This window comes from Heteronotia binoei, chromosome 12 (assembly GCF_032191835.1).
Source record: "Heteronotia binoei isolate CCM8104 ecotype False Entrance Well chromosome 12, APGP_CSIRO_Hbin_v1, whole genome shotgun sequence".
Taxonomy (NCBI): domain Eukaryota; kingdom Metazoa; phylum Chordata; class Lepidosauria; order Squamata; family Gekkonidae; genus Heteronotia; species Heteronotia binoei.
In genome coordinates, this window is record NC_083234.1 from 72,189,255 (window position 1) to 72,208,524 (window position 19,270).

At 47.9% G+C, this 19,270-nt stretch overlaps 1 protein-coding gene across 1 annotated transcript in view; it reads right to left on the minus strand.

The window, feature by feature from the left end:
* Positions 1-19,270, minus strand: part of DDX31 (DEAD-box helicase 31) — a 102,262-nt gene that overhangs the window by 50,644 nt on the left and 32,348 nt on the right. The window contains exons 14-16 of the mRNA XM_060251394.1: positions 17,351-17,410; positions 4,652-4,702; positions 2,216-2,355 (exon numbers count right to left, since the gene is read on the minus strand). Coding sequence (XP_060107377.1) covers positions 2,216-2,355; positions 4,652-4,702; positions 17,351-17,410 — 251 coding nt within the window. The remainder of the gene's footprint in view (positions 1-2,215; positions 2,356-4,651; positions 4,703-17,350; positions 17,411-19,270) is intronic.

Sequence of the window (19,270 nt, forward strand, 5' to 3'; positions counted from 1 at the left end):
TTTACCTTCCTCCCCCATAACAGACACCCTGTGAGGTAGATGAAGATATTGGATTTATATCCCACCGTCCACTCTGAAGAGTCTCAGAGCGGCTCACAATCTCCTTTACCTTCCTCCCCCACAACAGAAACCCTGTGAGGTGGATGAAGATATTGGATTTATATCCCGCCCTCCACTCTGAAGAGTCTCAGAGCAGCTTACAATCTCCTTTACCTTCCTCCCCCACAACAGAAACCCTGTGAGGTAGATGAAGATATTGGATTTATATCCTGCCCTCCACTCTGAAGAGTCTCAGAGCGGCTCACAATCTCCTTTACCTTCCTCCCCCACAACAGACACCCTGTGAGGTAGATGAAGATATTGGATTTATATCCCGCCCTCCACTCTGAAGAGTCTCTGAGCGGCTCACAATCTCCTTTACCTTCCTCCTTCACCACAGACACCCTGTGAGGTGGGTGGGACTGGAGAGGGCTCTCACAGCAGCTGCCCTTTCAAGGACAACCTCTGCCAGAGCTACGGCTGACCCAAGGCCATGCTAGCACGTGCAATTGGAGGAGTGAGGAATCAAACCTGGTTCTCCCAGATAAGAGTCCGCACACTTAACCACTACACCAAACCGCACACTACACTACACCAAACAGAAAGCAGGGCTGCCAAAGTGAACAGACAAGGGAAGGGCTTGGTAGAACTGTGGAGCAAACCAGCAACAAGTGGGGGCAGGAAGGGGGGTCAAGTGAGATGGAGAGACTGGGAGCTGGACCCTTCGCTGCATGGGCAAATCTTGCCAGCAGGAAGATGAAGTCCGTCTCAGGTCAGGAGAGGGTAGTGACCAAGCACAGCGGGGAGGGAACGGGGAAAGTGAAGACCCCAGGAGCACGACAGCTGCCCCCAAGAGGTATCAGCTCAAGGCCCAAGACAGGCTGGTGGACTTGGATAGCCCACAGGCAAAATATCTGAACAGGGGAGGAAAATGCATTGTGCCACTAGAAGCGGGGGCACGATGCATGTTTGCATCTTTTGAAGTGTGAGCACCAGGGCTTTTTTTTTGAGCTGGAACACAGTTCCGGCTGGCTTGGCACCAGGGGGTGTGGCCTAATATGCAAATGAGTTCCTGCTGGGCTTTTCTAACACAAAAAGCCCTGGGTGGGCACAATGCGCGTTTGTGCCACTGGAAGTGTGGGCATGACGCAGTTGGGATGCCAACATTTCCCCTGGCAAGGTCAACAATTTGGCCCTTCTGGATCCAAAGAAGAAGAGAAGGTTGGATTTAAAGTCAGGAGGTTTTTTTATAGAAAAAGTGCAGCAGGAACTCATTTGCATATTAGGCCACACTCCTGATGTCACCACTGTTTTGTACATGGCCTTTTTGTGAGAAAAACCCAGCAGGAACATGCTTGCATATTAGGCCACACCCCCTGACACCAAGTCAGCTAGAATTGCGTTCCTGTGCGTTCCTGCTCAAAAAAGGCCCTGTTTATTCTCCACCCTTCACTCAGAGTCTCAGAGCGGCTTACCATCTCCTTCCCTTCCTCTCCTCACAGCACACACCTTGTGAGGTAGGTGGGGCCAAGAGAGCTCTGAGAGAACTGCTCTCGAAAGGAACAGTTCTGAGAGAACTGTGACTGACCCAAGGTCACACCAGCAGCCGCAAGTGGAGGCGTGGGGGAATCAAACCTGGTTTTCCCAGATAAGAGTCTGCAGACTTAACCACTACACCAAACTGGTGAAGGAACCCTGCTCCACCAGCCACCTCTTACAACCTGAGTGCTTCCAGGACTTAAGTACCATCCCAACTACAGACCCTTGAGCCTGCGCAACCCTCACTTCTGGTTCTCATTCAAAAGACTGCATTTGGGAAGGGGCAGGAGAGAAACAGGCTATGCCCTGACATCTGCATTCGTTAACAAGCCCCAGCTACAATAATATAATTCATCAACTGGATCATTTTTGTGATGCCCTGAACGGCTAAAGACCGACATGACCCCAAACTGTGTCCACTGTGATAGCAACTAAGCCGGTATTTCCTTCTCAAAATACATATTTGGATTTAGGTTTCATTAAGAACACGTCTACCAAATTAGAAAGAAAAAGTGATGGCTACCCTCTGCTTGCAAAGAGGTGCAACCCCCCCCCCCACACCCCCTTGGAAAGCGCCGCAGCTGCTTTATTAACAGGCCGGCTGGGAAGTTTGGTCTGGGAGAAGTTTGTGACTCACTTAATCTTGTGAGAAGCCAGCACGTTGACATATTCCGCCTCTGAAGGCGCGAGGATGAGCAGGCTGTTCCCGCGACTGCCAATCCGAGCCGTCCTCCCAATTCGGTGGATGTACTCGGCGAGAGAAGCTGGAGGATTATACTTCAAAAGGACAGGAAGGAACGGGTTGAAGAGGCAGGTGGGGCAGGGTGGGGGGAAAGAAGGAATTAGCAGATCACGCAGGCGGTTAATTATAACAGAGCGCTTTGATGGGGGCCGTTCTGAAAACCACGCCTTAACCCTTCCCCCCTTTAACAAAGAAGGAGGAACGAAATTGCTTATCGGCACCCATCACATTCGTCGTCCCCCCCAACCATCATTCAATGCTGCAGCCATAACAAGTTTTTCTGACATGTGAATATGACACATTGGCCAGGCTGAAGATAATAGGACAGTTTCCACCGTCTCGGTGTCGCTTGTCACCATTTTCTTTTTCTAAAATAAAAATTCCATTCTCCGCAGGTCTCCTCCGTGACCCATTTGCCTCCCCCCTCAACGCACAGCGGCTATTTGCCGCTTGGGACAAATAAGGAGCTGCAGGTGTTTCGTTAAAACTGTATCAGAGCTGGAAGAGATTTTTGTTTGCTTAAAGCTTTCAGTTACTCAGCTGTAAAACACCAATAGGCAAAGCTGAGAAAAGTAGAGTGTGCACGTGTGTGTGTGGGGGGTGGCATTCACACATTACTTTTTGTATGGATGGATAATTTTAAGTGCACACTTGAAAATGGGGAGGGAAAGAACCATGCTTGCATCCATGTTCACTAGGCTGCATGCATCACACAACTGTACCGTGTATCTCTTTGCTTAGGGGACTAATGAAATGCCTGCTATTAAAGGCCAGGATGGGACTGTGGAGACATGGCTGGTGCCTTTCAGGGACTTCGGGATGTGTGTGTGTATTTGGGAGAGGCGGCGGCTCAGTGGTAGAGCATCTGCTTGGTAAGCAGAAGGTCCCAGGTTCAATCTCCGGCATCTTCAACTAAAAAGGATCCAGGCGAGTAGGCATGAAAAAGCTCAGCTTGAGACCCTGGAGAGCCGCTGCCAGTCTGAGTAGACAATACTGACTTTGATGGACCAAAGGTCTGATTCCATATAAGGCAGCTTCTTATGTTCATATGTTCTGGGGAAGGACGGTGGCTCAGTGGTAGAGCATCGGCTTGGTAAGCAGAAGGTCCCAGGTTCAATCTCCGGCATCTTCAACTAAAAAGGGTCCAGGCGAGTAGGCGTGAAAAAGCTCAGCTTGAGACCCTGGAGAGCCGCTGCCAGTCTGAGTAGACAATACTGACTTTGATGGACCAAAGGTCTGATTCCATATAAGGCAGCTTCTTATGTTCATATGTTCTGGGGAAGGACGGTGGCTCAGTGGTAGAGAATCAGCTTGGTAAGCAGAAGGTCCCAGGTTCAATCTCCGGCATCTTCAACTAAAAAGGGTCCAGGCGAGTAGGCGTGAAAAAGCTCAGCTTGAGACCCTGGAGAGCCGTTGCCAGTCTGAGTAGATAATACTGACTTTGATGGACCCAGGGTCTGATTCAGTAGAAGGCAGCTTCATATGTGTCCTCAAGCCATCTCTAGGGGCAGACTCTAGTGGTCCCCAAGGTCACTGCTGGGTGGATGACCCAGAGTCAGAGGAGGCAACTGGTTTTGGCTCACAACACAACACTGTCCCCTGGAGGCAAGCATTTACTTTCTCCATAGAAGAAGAAGACTGTAGATTTATACCCTGCCCTTCTCCCTGAATCTCAGAGTGGCTTACAAGCTCCTTTATCTTCTTCCCCCACAACAGACACCCTGTGAGGTGGGTGGGGCTGAGAGAGCTCTCCCAGAAGCTGCTTTTTAAAGGACAGCTCTGGAGAGAGCTATGGCTGACCCAAGGCCATTCCAGCAGCTGCAAGTGGGGGAGTGGGGAATCAAACTCGGTTCTCCCAGATAAGAGTCTGCACAATTAACCCCTACACCAAACTGGTGTAGTAGACAGAACAGCAGTCACTCTACTTCTCTGGGAGAAAGTTTAAGTGTTGCCGATGGGAGGAGGGAGAGGGGCCGAGCCTGTCTCTGCCCTTGGGGACTCCAGGTTTTCCTGCAGTCTTGACCGTGGCAGATTCTTTTCCTCCCATTGAACTGAACAGCCCAGAGCAAAACTGCAATGAGTATGGAAATCCAGCCCACATGATGTGGTGCTATCAGCTTCTTCCCCTTGTGCAAATTCCGCTTGTGGAGAGAAACCATGCTGCAGGAGGAATGACTGGCGTACCAGAACCACAGGGACAGCCCAGTCCTCTCAAGGCTAGAGAATGTCCCTAGCAATTGCCCTGTCACACCTCCAGGCTGCACTTCTGCAGCCCCAAGGACCAACTCTCTCACCTGCATTGTGAGTACAGAATCAAAGCAGAAGATTTACCTGAACGATCCAGGTGACCTGCGGCAGGTCCAGTCCTCGAGCTGCAACGTCCTTTGAAGCAGAAGAAAAAGAAGGATTCAATTCATTTTAAATAAATCGGTCCGTGTAGATGAAAAACAGCTGGTTGGACCAGGGCTGGCCAAACTTACTTAATGTAAGAGCCACACAGAATAAATGCCAGATGTCTGAGAGCTACAAGAAAGGGAGGGAGGCAAATAGATGGGGGGGGGAGGGGAGAGGTGGAAAGAAAGAAACATGAAATGCATTTTCCAAGCCACCGGCTGGCTTGGCTCGGAGAAGTGATTTAAAGAGACAAATGCCTTCTCCAAGCCAGCCAACAGGGTGGTGGGGGCTTCAAGAGCCACACAATATATGTGGAAGAGCCTCATGTGGCTCCTGAGCTGCAGTTTGGTCACCCCTATCCTAGACAAAGGTATCTGATTAAACACACTGAGAATCTTCTTGGCCTCTAAAGGTGCAAGTGGACTTGAATCTGACCCTTCTATCGCAAGACCAACAAGATTTCCCTCTGGAACAAGCTTCCTAAGGGCAACAGAGATAGCACAAGCAAGTGAGCAAAAGCACATGACTGATTAACTGAAATTCATTTAAACCCCGCCTTTCTCCCCCAACAGGACCCAAAACATCTGACATCATTCTCCTCCATTTTATTCTCACAGCGACTTACCTGTGAGGCAGGCAAGACTGAGAGAGTCCCTGGCCCCAAAGTGAGATTCCCCAGCATGTGGGGATTCAAACTCAGGTCTTCCAGATGCTAATTTGACACTCTTTACTACTATACCTCCCCCCCACCCCGCCCCGGCTTTTAGCATCCGTTGCACCCCCTCCAGACCCGCTGTTTTATTTGAACTGAAGGGAGGGATGCTCTTTTTTATCAACTTTGTAGCCTCCCCCTCCCTTTCAGGAAGGCCAGAACGGAACCTGTGGGAATTCTCCCATTTTATCATCAGAGAAGCCCTGCTAGACAGACCCCCAAGGGACTGGGCCAAGGTCACCTAGTGGGTTTGGTGTCTACATGAGGATCTGAACCTAGATGTCCCTCATCTAAGTCTCTGACATCAGGCAACAGGACCACCAATAGAAGCAAAAAATTTCCTACTGAGCCCACTCAGAGGGAAGGTTTTCCAGAAATTTCTACCACTTAAACGTCTTGGTTTACACACTATTCAAAACCATGGTGTAACCAAACCAACTCTGGAATAAAGTTTGAGTCCATTGGCACCTTTAAGATCAACGACATTTAATTCTGGGTAGAACCTTTTGTGGGCATGCAGAATCTTTGTGTACCTGTTGTCTTCCCAAAGTCTGTTAAGGGCATTCATTCTGGCCAGACTAAGCGTTCACTCCTCGGTAGTTATGAGGGGTGGGTTCACGTGTTTACCTGATTCAGAACGAATCTGCCTCAACTCTTAGGTTAGAGCCACACAATAGTACATATCTGTCAGGAGTGATCTTTGTATGCTAATCTCAGGAGGGATTATATTTCAACCGTGTTTGCAGACATAATCTGATGTATATTCCTATGATATAGCTACTTTTTTTTACTTTTCTGACATGGATCCAAACAGAACTCTAAGAGCTGCCAAAAATTTTTAAACCCCTTTTGTCTTTTGGGTGATATGTGATTAATAATAACGATCCACTGCACAGGATCGATGCATCGTAGAGCTTCTACCGGATAAAAGAAATAGGAAAGGAAAAAGGAATCTCCAGCTATGTATTTAGGAGTATATTCTCCAGCCGATTATTTAGAAGTATATCCTATGAATGGTTTATGTTCTAGGGAGTGAATATCTGTCGAAACTGCATTCCAACAGTTAGAGATACAGAAAGCGCTGTCTGCTGCTTTGGACGATGAAATTCTTATAACCAGACGTTTTGTGCTTGGATAAGGCTCTAAGACAGAGGGCGCCATAGAGCCAGCCAAGTGTTTTCAGAAAGTGGGCGGGGCTTTTGTCCAGCAAGGATTCCGACTGGCCCTTGGACATCTCACTGCCTGCACAAATTTAAAAAATCATTGCTTTTGCAGCAGCTGTCACCGCAACATAACAAAGTTGAGTGTGTGACTGAAGTTGGGTAATCAAGAAAATGAACAATGTGCTTTCTCTGCTCTGGTAAGACCTCACCTGGAGTACTGTGTTCAGTTTTGGGCACCGCATTTTGAGAAGGATAGAGACAAGCTGGAAGGGGTCCAGAAGAGGGCGATGAAGATGGTGAGGGGTCTGGAGACCAAGTCCTAGGAGGAAAGGCTGAAGGTGCTGGGGGCAGCTGAGAGGTGATAGGATCAACATCTTCAAGTGCTTGAAGGGCTGTCATACAGAGGATGGTGTGGGATTGTTTTCTGTGGCCCCAGAAGGTAGGACCAGAACCAATGGGTTGAAATTAAATCAGAAGAATTTCTGGCTCAACGTTACGAAGAACTTCCTGACAGTTTAGAGCGGTTCCTCAGTGGAATAAACTTCCTCAGGAGGTGGTGGGCTCTCCTTCCTTGGAGGTTTTAAACAGAGGATAGATGGCCATCTGACAGCAATGAAGATCCTGTGAATTTCCTGCATTGTACCAGGGGGAGGGGGTCGGGGGTGGACTAGATGACCCTGGGGATCTCTTCCAACTCTACAATTCTATGATTTACAAAGGGACTCTGTTAAGCACAGCTTCTGCCTGAAATGCTATGAGTTGCTATTAGAATTATGCATAACCTCGCTCCCTGACATGTTGTGATTGGCTCTGCTTACTGCCGTTTTTAGGAGAGCCTGCTACACTGTGTCTGAATTCCAAAAGTGCCTGCAGGCTCAAAAAGGTAGGAGACCCCTGATCTACAACATTCCTTTGCTATGATTTAGTTTGTAAGCCACCTCCAGCAGTCTCTCTAGAGAGTCAGCGCAGAAATTTCCTAAACAACCAATCACCAAACTCTTCACATCCCAGGCCAATGCTGAGATAGCAGGAGGAGGTGTGGGACTCCGGCGTGCCCCCCCCCCCACTACATAAACACATATGTATGTTTCTATATGTATTTTAGTTTTAAAGATCATCAGAAGAGCCCCGCTGGATCAGACCAGTGGTCCATCTAGTCCAGCATCTTTTCTCACACAGAGGCCTACCAGTTCCTCTGGAGGGCCAACAACAGGGCATAGAGGTCGAGGCCTTCCCCTGATGTTGCCTCTTGGCTTTGGGATTCAGAGGCACTAAGCCTCTGAATGTGGAGGTTTCCCTCCATCATCAGGTCTAGAAGCCACTGATAGACCTATCCTCCATGAATCTATCCAATCCCCCTTTCAAAGCTGTTTATTCCTGTGCCCGTTGCTACATCTTTTGGCAAGGCATTGCCCATTTTAATCACTCTCTGTGTTGTTGGTTTCAAGATCTGATCCCATTATGAATGTTTTAATCTGTTAGTCACCTTGATGGCCCTTACGAGGACAGAATGGCGGGGTATACATTTTGTAAAAGAACCCAGAACTTAACATTCTAAAGGGGACTTGTGCTTCGTTTATCTTCCAGTTCCCATGATACCCCCCCTACAACATTTGGAGTCGGATCAGAGAGATTCTCACATATCAATAAAACGCTACCCAATCCGAACGTTATATCCAGTAAAATAAGCACAATCCTCAAATTTTTCACTGCTATCACCACACTAGCTGAAACAGCAAGCATTCTGCTGGTTAGCTCAGTGGTCTTGGCTGTTAAAAGGCAATGCCAGTACAATGTGTGCCAATTCTGCATAGCTACGTTCCTGTTGTGTCCAGTTTTCTTTATCTTGGCTTATGAAAAAAAAATCCAAAAAAGAAAACGCTGGGAAATACTGATTACTACTTAGCCTAAAGATTTATCACTAAAAGTTATAAGGTGTCTAATAAATCAAAGAATCAACAGTTCATTACAAACATCGGCAGTAAGGACTCATAAATCAGAATGTGCTTGAAGGCACAATAAGCCGCAGAGTGACTCCTACAAAACTTGCTCACACTGGCATTTCTTAAAGGTGCCACAAAGAATTTTTCCAAAATCCTCACAACAAACAAATATTGCAAATATTTTAAAAGTCAGTCCTTCAATAAGGTTTCCAATCTCCAGGTAGGACCTGGAACTATTCCAGAATAACAACTGAACTCCATACAACAGAAATCCATCCCCTTGCTTCTGAGGATGGACTGTATGGCATTATAACCAGCTGAGGCCTCTCCCCTCCCCAACCCGGCCCTCCTTGGACTCCACCACTAAATCTCCAGGAATTCCCTAGCCTGGAGCTGGCAACCCTATCCTCCAATGTGGCATTGACGTGTATGAAGAAAAGTCTATTCATACAAAGCCGGTCCACGTAAACCCGAGACGATACATTTCATTGCCTTTCTCAAGACTGGTGGCTTAAAGGGGAACCAGTCCTTCCTGCCAATTTCATACAAGGCACAAGCTCATTCTTGGTATAGACAGAAAAAAGGATGACAACACATGAAAAAGGAGAACAATCTATGGAAGACGATCTGCTTTGCCAGCTGCTTTTTGCTGTAAACGAACCAGTTCCCCTTTGCTTCTGTAGGGGCATGTGTGTTCTGGGGATTCCTTCCTACATAATCTAAAGCAGCGGTGGCCAAACTGCAGCTCAGGAGCTACATGTGGCTTTCACACATTGTGTGGATCTCAAAGCCCACAGAGCCCTGTTGGCCAGCTTGGAGAAGGCATTTCTCCCTTTAAATAATTTCTCCAAGCCACGCCAGCTGGCAGCTTGGAGAATACATTTAAAGTTAAAGTTTCCTTCCTTCCTTCCTTCCTTCCTTCCTTCCTTCCTTCCTTCCTTCCTTCCTTCCTTCCTTCCTTCCAGAAATCCACAGAGGAATGCTTGGTACAGAACATCAGAATCTATACAAAGTCAGTTTGTCTCTCAAGTGCAAAACACACTCCTATTTTTTTCAGTGTTTTTTTCTTGTACTGGCTGTCTTGAGGACACTTCCCCGTCTTTGGACAATACCACTTCCCCATGTTCATATAAACTGATGGTGTTTCTAATGCTGCCATGCACAGCAAGAATGGTACAGTCCACTCTACTGCCTCAAGATTCCACCAGCTCCTTCTGCAGCTTCAGAATAAGCGCTGGACCGGATGCTAAATGCCGGCAGATCATTTGTGTTACTAATTGCGGGGTGCCCCTGCCTCCAGACGTTAGGAAAAGGGCAACCAGAGAGAGAACCTTTACTATAGTTGTAGTCCAACTATGGAATTCCCTCTGAAAGAAGCTCTGCCCATGCTTTCTGCATGGATAAGAAAAAAATGACAAAGAAACCATGCATATGTCAATCCATAGTTTGTACAAAGTACAGATTGGTCAGTGCTTATGAATCATCAGACCAGAAATTGAGAACAAGCACTGAACTGGAATGCGAAACTGGTTTGAAACTGTATAGCCAGCACTGGCCCGAGAGCCAGATTGCCAGCCTGTGCCCCCCTCATGGCGCCGCGCCCCCCACACCTCCCCCCTTCTCCTCCTTCCCTTCTCCAACCCCGTCTATTTTAAAGCCCGGAAGGTGGAGCTCCTGGGCAATCTAAAGGCACCCCCACTCCGATCAGCTGATCGGAGGGTAAAAGTGGTGGGGGGGAAGGGACCGGCGTGGTGCCCTTTCAGGACGCGGTTCCTTCGTGCTGCTGCTGGCCTGCCTTGGCACTCACAGGTGAGCGCTGTGCTGTTTTACCTGCCGATCAGCTGATTGGTGTGGGGGGCACCTTTAGATCGCCTGGGAGCGCAGCTTCACTGCCCTTCTGGGCTTTGAAATAGACCTGGGGTGGGGAAGGAAGGGAGGAGGAGGCTGAGGAGCAGGCAAACTAGGCATTTGCCTAGGGGAAAGAGGGGGGAGGCTGAATTCGGTGCCCCACCCTGCTGGCGCCCTAGGCAACCGCCTAGTTTTCCTAGTGGATGAGCCGTCCCTGTGTGTAGCCAACCACAGTTTGAGCAAACTGTGGTTTGTCAATACGAACTGTAATTACAAATAAACTGTGGTTTGTAATTATGACTCAGTCATCGAGCCCTGATCTGAGACTTGTGCTGTGTCCTATGTGAAAGTGTGCCCAACAACCCTGGTGGGAGGCGGGTAACGGTTTCCAAATGGGTTTTTGTACCCTAAGTGGAATAGCCACTTTGGTGGAAAGACAGCAGAGGCATTTTTGAAAGACAAACCGATCTGCACTCTGGTCTATAAAATCGGGAACTCTAGCAATCCACTACAACTGCCCTGGAAAAAGAAGTGGTGTAGGTTTGCAGGTTTTGCAAGACCTACGAACTAAAGAATTTGTACATTCTATTTCAGTTACAGTATCTTGACTTACAGGCCGAAAAAAATCTGTACAAAGTTCTGAGTACTTCCCTCCAACCCCCAACGTTCCTTTTTGCAGCTCATGAGAGAACGTAAGAGCAGTTCTGCTTCAGATCAAAGTTCCAAGGAGCCCAGTTTCCTGTTTCCAGCACTGGCCAACCAAATCCCTCAGTGAAGCAAGCACATACGTTTATTCAGGCCTTTCCTGTTTTGTCCTAATGACAGAATTTGGAATCTGTGACTTCGGAACCTGAGATTCTGCAATGCTATCACACCTCAGTTTGAAAAATGTCTCCTATCAACCTACGCACGGAGGGAAAATGCCTATACCACATGTGATTAACGATAGCCTTGAGAAGAAATTTCAGGGTTTTTTGCACACTAGCTATAATAACCAATCTAGTCCAATTTAACCAATCTTTGCTCCTCTTCTGCTTTCCTTTCATGGTGCCAAAAAAGAAAAAAAAAGAAAAAGGGATTTAAATTGGATTTGACCCATCGCTTGAGCTTATTAGATGCTATTATGCCAAGATATTGGATTCAGTTTTAAAGAGCCGGCGAGTAAGAATGGGGATTTATTACACCCAGCCGCGATAGGCGGGAGTTGCCGCCTGTTCCCAGTCCTCTTGATGAAGCAGAGACACTGCCAAAAGAGGTTATTAGTTTAAGCAGATCAATGCACAACACCACGCAAAGCAGTAATGAGTATGCAAATGTATCATCACTAGTTAGAGCACTTCACCGCCGCGGCTTCTCGCTCTTCTGGCGCAATTACAGCCAGCTGCCTCCTAACGCTCCACGGCACCCCCAAAGCAATTGCCATCACACGCATGTGCACGCCCCACACTTTCTTACCCCATGTCCACTGGTGCAGTTACATGTCTGCAAGAGTCTACACAAATCCCCCATAGGACATTACTAAACCTTAAATTCCAGGGGTAAATATCATACATCAATACTATAATTTCACTTATCTGAAGAACATGGCCCAAAACAAAACAAAAAAATTCCCCCAAAACCAGGTGTTTTAAGCCAGCATTATAGGTAAATGAGAGCCAGTTTGGTGTAGTGGTTAAGCGCATGGACTCTTATCTGGGAGAACCAGGTTTGATTCCCCACTCCTCCACTTGCAGCTGCTGGAATGGTTGGGTCAGGCATAGCTCTCGCAGAGTTGTTCTTGAAAGGGCAGCTTTTTGAGGGCTCTCTCAGTCTCACCTACCTCAGAATGTCTTTTGTGGGGAAGGAAGGTAAAGGAGATTGTAAGTTGCTCTGAGACTCTGAGATTTGGAGTGGAGGGTGGGGTATAAATCCAATATCATCTTTTTTTTCACACAGACCCAAAGTAACATGGAGGCTGAAACCAGATTGAAGTCTTGAACTGGATAAAAAAACTTACTGGGCATACTGGGTTTAGCTCTGCTGAACAGGAAATGACAGTAAAAGGCCAAGTTCCCAGTATATATAACCAAGCCCGGCCAATTCACAGGCTTCATGCTGCCTTCCAATCACAGGGTCTATTGCTGCTTATTGCTATTCACCCCTGAGCCTGAAGAGCCTGTCACGCAAAGTCCAGAAGTAGTACCACTACGCTAGGCCCCAGCCTCAGGCCATGAAGATCCCATGTTCCCCCAGCCCTGACTCCCGTTGGGAGAAAAATAAGTTTTAAAAAATGGCTGTTGCCGTGACATCACTTCCAGGGAAAACCTGGAAGTGATGTCAATGCTTTCAAAGAATTACCAGAAACGCTTATTGTTTTACCACAGCTTCCGGTGATTCCTAGGGAAGTGTGACGTAATGTCAGGCTACCACTGACAACTGCCCCTTCCGTTCTCCGAAAGGTTGCCAAGCCATGCCTGACAACCCTGCACGTTCCTTTTCCCACCTCATAACTACAACTTAAGAACATAAGAGAAGCCATGTTAGATCAGGCCAATGGCCCATCCAGTCCAACATTCTGTGTCACACAGCGGCCAAATATATATATATATATATATATATATATATATATATATATATATATATATATATATATACACACACACACACACACACACACTGTGGCTAATAGCCACTGATGGACCTCTGCTCCATATTTTTATCTAACCCCTTCTTGAAGGTGGCTATGCTTGTGGACGCCACCACCTCCTGTGGCAGTGAATTCCACATGTTAATCACCCTTTGGGTGAAGAAGTACTTCCTTTTATCCGTTTTAACCTGTCTGCTCAGCAATTTCATCGAATGCCCACGAGTTCTTGTATTGTGAGAAAGGGAGAAAAGTACTTCTTTCTCTACTTTCTCCATCCCATGCATTATCTTGTAAACTTCTATCATGTCACCCCTCAGTCGACGTTTCTTCAAGCTTGGCCTCAAATATTGGGCTTTTGGCTTCCAGCACCAAGCCATTAAACACACCTTTAATTTTACAGGCCAGCCAATGAGAACGGTATCTGGGAATGAGGGGCCTGGTTGCCCCAATGCTTGCCCTCACACGTTCTTCCATGCTAAGCAAAGGAAGCCAAAACAGTGAGGCCTGCTGTACCAAGATACCAAAGGCAACCACTGCTGCAAAATCTTGGGCAAGGCTTCAGCATTCCAGAGCCTGGGCTTGCCAAGCAGCCTGATGACCAAGAGCTGGGGCCTAGCTTGCTGAGCCACTAAGCGTCTCCTGAGGCCTTAGAGCCCCCTTCAGGAGTAAGAAGAAGACAGCAGTGTGCAACATCAGCCTCTGTGATTGGTAGGCAGCATGGACCATCTGGATTGCCCAGGCCTGGTATAAATAGTCAGAGCTCTGGCCTGGCAAACAGAGCAGTGCGTTTCAGGCTTCAGTTTTTATTTTGGCTCAAACTTCAGCTACCAACTTCAGGGACCTCTCCCCACTGGCCCCCGTTGTAGAACTAGCTCTTCAACTCTGGATCCAGGGGCAACTGCCCTCACCCCCAACCATGGCGCCCACAGTCCATCACTGTCCCAATTTAGGGAGAAAGAAATCCGATAAAGTTGTTTTTGAAAGGCACTCGGCGGCCAGGCCTTGAAATCCTTGGTCTTGACAACTGGCAACCGACGTGAGGCCTGGAAGTACAGATGGAAGGCAGCTCGTTCAGGTGCCAGGCTGTCAGTTGGATTAAAATGACTCATTTATTTACCAAAAGAAGCGCACGAAGTGCTTTAGCTAAACAGGGGGAGAGAGAAAGGCGGCGAGGGCCAAGCGGAGGTAGGAGCTCTCGCGCCTTCCCAGCCTGCCAAGAGTCATTACAGCCGAGTGTGGAAAGCCATCAGCGGGGAAGAGACCCCCATCGGCCGGGTGACAGATTGGACTGCGTAATCAGAGGAGGCAGGGGGGAAGCGCAGAAAGCTGTCAGAGGGCGAAAGCGTTTGGCCGCACCCGCCAGAAAACTGGCAAGACGAGTTAGCGTGACAGAGTTAACAAGCAAACACATCTCCAAAATGATCTTCCCCTTGCGGAACTGGCTTCCAAAAGGGTACCTCTTCGAGAAAAACTGAGCAAAAACTTTGCTGAAGGAGAAAGGCCTTTGCGGGAGGACATTTACGTGGATGTGTACACACTGCCATTACTAATTCCTTCGGTTTTGAGAGCTACTGTTGATTGAGCAGCTCAAATAAAAACAGGGAGAAAAAGGCCAAATACAGACAGCCAGAAAGAGGCCAAAGGCAGCCATCTTTGTGATGACAGAAATATCAAACGTACGCTCTTGAGGTCTGAAGAGCGGGTCGTGTACTTTCCTCAAAATAAGGCCCAGGACAAAAATAATCCCCCTCTGCCACTCTGTGGAGGTTGAAAACAGTAAATGGATAATCTGCTTTCCTAATTCTCTCACACCTGCCACCCTGTTTCATGGCAGAGCTGGCCCAGCTTGCCTCAGATTCCGTGGGCATCGCAAAAACCTGGATTTCTGGCCAGCGACTGGCTGCTTTCCACCATCTTCTTGAAACACGAGCAGGAAAACAAGGTCAGGCCCTCTGCTAAAGGAGGCTCCTGAAATGTTAAAAACATCTGAGGGAAGTTTAACCTTCTCTGTTTTCCCAGGATATATTTTTCAAAACCATGAAAATCTAGCCCCCAAACCATAACATGAGGTAAGGTGAAGCAATCACTTTTGAAGGCAGGGGTTGACTGGGAAGTAAAAATCGCCTCAGGAGAAAGCTGGGCGGCAGAGGTGTTGGACAATCACTTGTTACCTTCTAATGCTAGGCTACTGAATGTGCCTACAAATACTTCCCTTGGTGCCTGCCAAGCTTTTCAGTGCCACTGTAAGATAGCGCTTGTCACGGGCTCCCTCATTCAAACGACAGGGTTCCCCATAGCTGCCAGTGGGCAAGAAAGCACAGCGTTCAGCTCCTCCTTAAGCAGCCATTTTAGTGTCTGGCTTTGACTCCTGCAGCAGCCATTTTGGGGTGACACTCTCTCAAAATGCCATTGGCTCGAAAAGGTTGGGGGCACCCAGCTGGGCCTGAGTGGCTGCAAGGGTCCCGCAGCTTGGACACAGCTGACAGTCAAGAGCACATGAGGGGGCAATGGCCAAGGCAAGGCTCTCCAAGTCAGGGACCGTCCAGGAGCTTTCTCAGACAGTTCAACAGCCAGCCCGCTTGTCAGACTAGGGTCAGCCAACGACGGTGCAGAGAAATAGAAGACTGCTTGCTTTGAACATGAACATATGAAGCTGCCTTATACTGAATCAGACCCCTGGTCCATCAAAGTCAGTATTGTCTACTCAGACTGGCAGCGGCTCTCCAGGGTCTCAAGCTGAGGTGTTTCACACCAACTTGCCTGGACCCTTTTTAGTTGGAGATGCCAGGGATTGAACCTGGGACCGTCTTCTTCCCAAGCAGATGCTCTACCACTGAGCCACCGTCCCTTTGGACTCCCCACAGCATGAATTGGCGGTAGGTTCAGGGCAGATAAAAGGAAGCAGTCCTTTACAAAACCGCACCAATTAATTTATCATAAGGGGTGACCAGGTACTCAATTATTTTTTTAAAAGGATAAGACCAACTCATGATGAATAAATTCGGCGGGGTAGCCGTGCTGGACGGAAGCCACAGAACATAGTTTGAGTCCAGGGGCACCTTGAAGACCAACCAAATTTACTTCTAAGTATCAGCTTCCGTGCACAGGTACACTTCTTCAGATCCGAAAAAGTGTGCAAGCGCATGGAAGCTTATACCCAGGTGTTACAGGGCTTTTTTTGTAGCAGGAACTCCTTTGCATATTGGGCCACGCACCCCTGATGTAGCCAATCCTCCTGGAGCTAACAGTAGGCCCTGTAATAAGAGCCCTGTAAGATCGTGGAGGATTGGCTTCATCAGGGGGTGTGGCCTAATATGCAAAGGAGTTCCTGTTACAAAAAAAAGCCCTGGTTGTTCATGAAGAACAGGCCTGTCAATGGCTATTAGTGATAACAGCTCAAGGGGACCACCATTTTCAAAGGCAGCGCTTTCACCACCTTCCCAGAGACATCTAGTTAGATTAGGAGAGAGAGCAGCCAGCCAGTCACCAGGAGCTTTGCTATGCCCCCAGCAGCCCTCATTAACCCTTGGAGAAGCCCACACCATCCTTTCTCCACTTATGTGATTGTGGGCGGCTTGCTGGCCTTGGGGGAGGGGGTGGCCCAGGAGAGCCCCAGGTGAGTGAGGCCTGCTTGGGCTGGCTAGATCTCTAGCCAGCCCAAGCTGGCCTCGTTCACCCGGGGCTCTCCTTTCTTGCATCAGGTTGCTTTTGGCTGGCGGGGGGGGCAGTATATGCTAATGAGTTATGCTAATGAGCTCCACCACCTATTTTTCTACAAAACAACCCCTGTGCCCACCAAACCAGAATTGTCATTTTCCAATAAAAAGAAACCCACCAATGTGGTCAGAACGCAAATGAGGAGAGCCACATTGTGGCAGCCCGGCAACCTGAGCTTCTCAGCCCTAGTAACTCCCCATCATTGTAATTTACACATTTGCAGTAGGCAGCCATCAGCAAGACGTGCCTCTTTCCCAGGCCAACAGCTGGTACAATTAGAGAGCAAATTGTGTACTCAGGCAATAGCCTGAAGCGCCGAGAGGTCAGAAACCAAAAAGACAATCAGAGGAAGCCGAGAAACACCAGCAAAGGGACGCTGGCTTCCTACCTGCCCTTGAAGGAGGCTTGAAGAGCAAACGAAGAGCTCTTTGCTAGCCGCACAAGCGCTGGATTTTTTAAAGGCAGCCATGAGGACTAGCCACCCTGCAGTGCAGCCACAGGATTTAAAAATCTGGGGCGCGTGGCCCTGCTCCTGAAAACAGCGGGCAACTCTTATGCCGAATTAATTCTATGCGTCTCCCTGCCGGACACTAGCCCAAATCAGCTTCAATTGTATTTAGAACTTACCGTACAGAGTAAAACACCAGCCTTTGATTGCAGGAAGTCCTGGAAGATTGCTGTCCTTTCCTAAGGGGGAGGGAAGAGAGACGGGGGTCACTGGGGGCTTGCAAATAAAATTAATCCTTAGATTTTTTTTTAAAAATGCCAAGATTCTGAAAGGTTTGTGCTGTGCGCATGAAATCGTTGGGTTCTGTCAGCAGTAGGGCAGGAGACAAGAAAGAGAACTAAGCTAAAAAGGAGTGGGTTAGAACTCCAGGCTTAATTATCTGGAAGTTCCTTGGGACAGGGACCTATCTTCTACTTACTCTGTTTTATGAAGCACGACATACCCCAAGGACATAGTATAAATAAGAGCACTAATTAAAACCTGAGTTCGATCCTGGCAGAAGCTGGGTTCAGGTAGCCAGCTCCAGGTCGACTCAGCTCTTCCATCCTTCCGAGGTCGGCAAAATGAGTACGCAGTTTGCTGGGGGGAAAGTGTAGATGACTGGGGAAGGCAATGACAAATGACCCCGTAAAAAGTCTGCCGCGAAAATATGACGCAACATCACCCCAGAGTCGGAAATGACTGGTGCTTGCACAGGAGACTTCCTTTACCTTTAAAAAAAAATTAAAACCTGGTTTTGGGCAGAGGATAATTTTATGTTATTTACTGTGGATTTTTTTGGATGTGCAGTAGAGGATAAAAGGGAAGTGAAACAATGGTGACCAGTGTTCCCTCTAAGCGGAGTTAATGTGAGCTAGCTCACAGGTTTTTTCGCGTCTGGCTTGCACATTTTTTGTCTTAGTTCAGGAAAAATAGCTCCAGAGCAAACTAATTTATGCAGTCACTTACAACTTTAATGTCAGTAGCTCACGAAGTAGAATTTTTGCTCACAAGACTCCACAGCTTAGAGGGAGTATTGGTGGCAACCCGGACTTTTCTTTTGAGCAGGAACGCACAGGAACGTAGTTCCGGCTGGCTTGGGGGTCAGGGAGTGCGACGTAATATGTAAACAAGTTCCTGCTGTGTGAAACAATGGTGATGAGTTCCTGCTGGGCTTTTTCTACAAACAAAAGCCCCGGCAGTGACCCACCCTCCTAACAATGATTGACAGCCTATGAACAAATGGGCCTTGAAAGTACCAGCTGCGATAAGCTGGCCTTTAAAATGCACAGAACTTGCTGCTGCTTTTTGCTGCGACATCTTTACCTGGGTTACCTCTCTAGACCCGCTCGCTCTGTGTCAGGCTATTGTTTCATTGAAGTTATGCATTTGCCTTCTGAATATATTACCTGCTGCTTACTAACCAGAATGTTTAATAAAGTCTTATGCTACTAACCATGATACTGCGTACAGTAACAAAGGGGGGGGGGAGAGGATGAATGTCTCAGGGGCATCAAAGGCCCACAAGGTCTTCGAAGTGCAGAGTGCGCAGCTAGCTTCCCAGGCGCCTCCTGAGCAGAGCAAGGACATCACCGGGAGGGGGATGTAACCAACAACTGGGAGAGGTAAGCGGGCATGTGAAAGTGTTACTTGCAGGGTCAGTCTGTAGTTTTATTCTGGGAAATAGATTAAAGCACAAATCCTTTGAAGTGTATTCATAAATGCCAACGGCTCGAACTAATTGTTATCAGTTCCAATGCATCCATGCTTAGAGTAACATTGTAGTTATCAATAAAGGCAACTTAGTTTTTCAACAAAGACAAGTTTGATCATTTTGAAACTTCAATGAACCCTTCGCTGACACTCTGGTGGATTGAATTGCATTTTCCAAGATCCCCTCCCACTTTTGCTGAGTTTGTATCTTCAGAATGGAAAGCGCTGTCAAGTCACAGCTGACTCAAGGCAAGAGACGTTCAGAAGTGGTTTGCCACTGCTTCCGCACAGTTACCCCAGTCGTCTTTGGCGGTCTCTCGTCCAAGTGCTAACCAGGGCCAACCTGA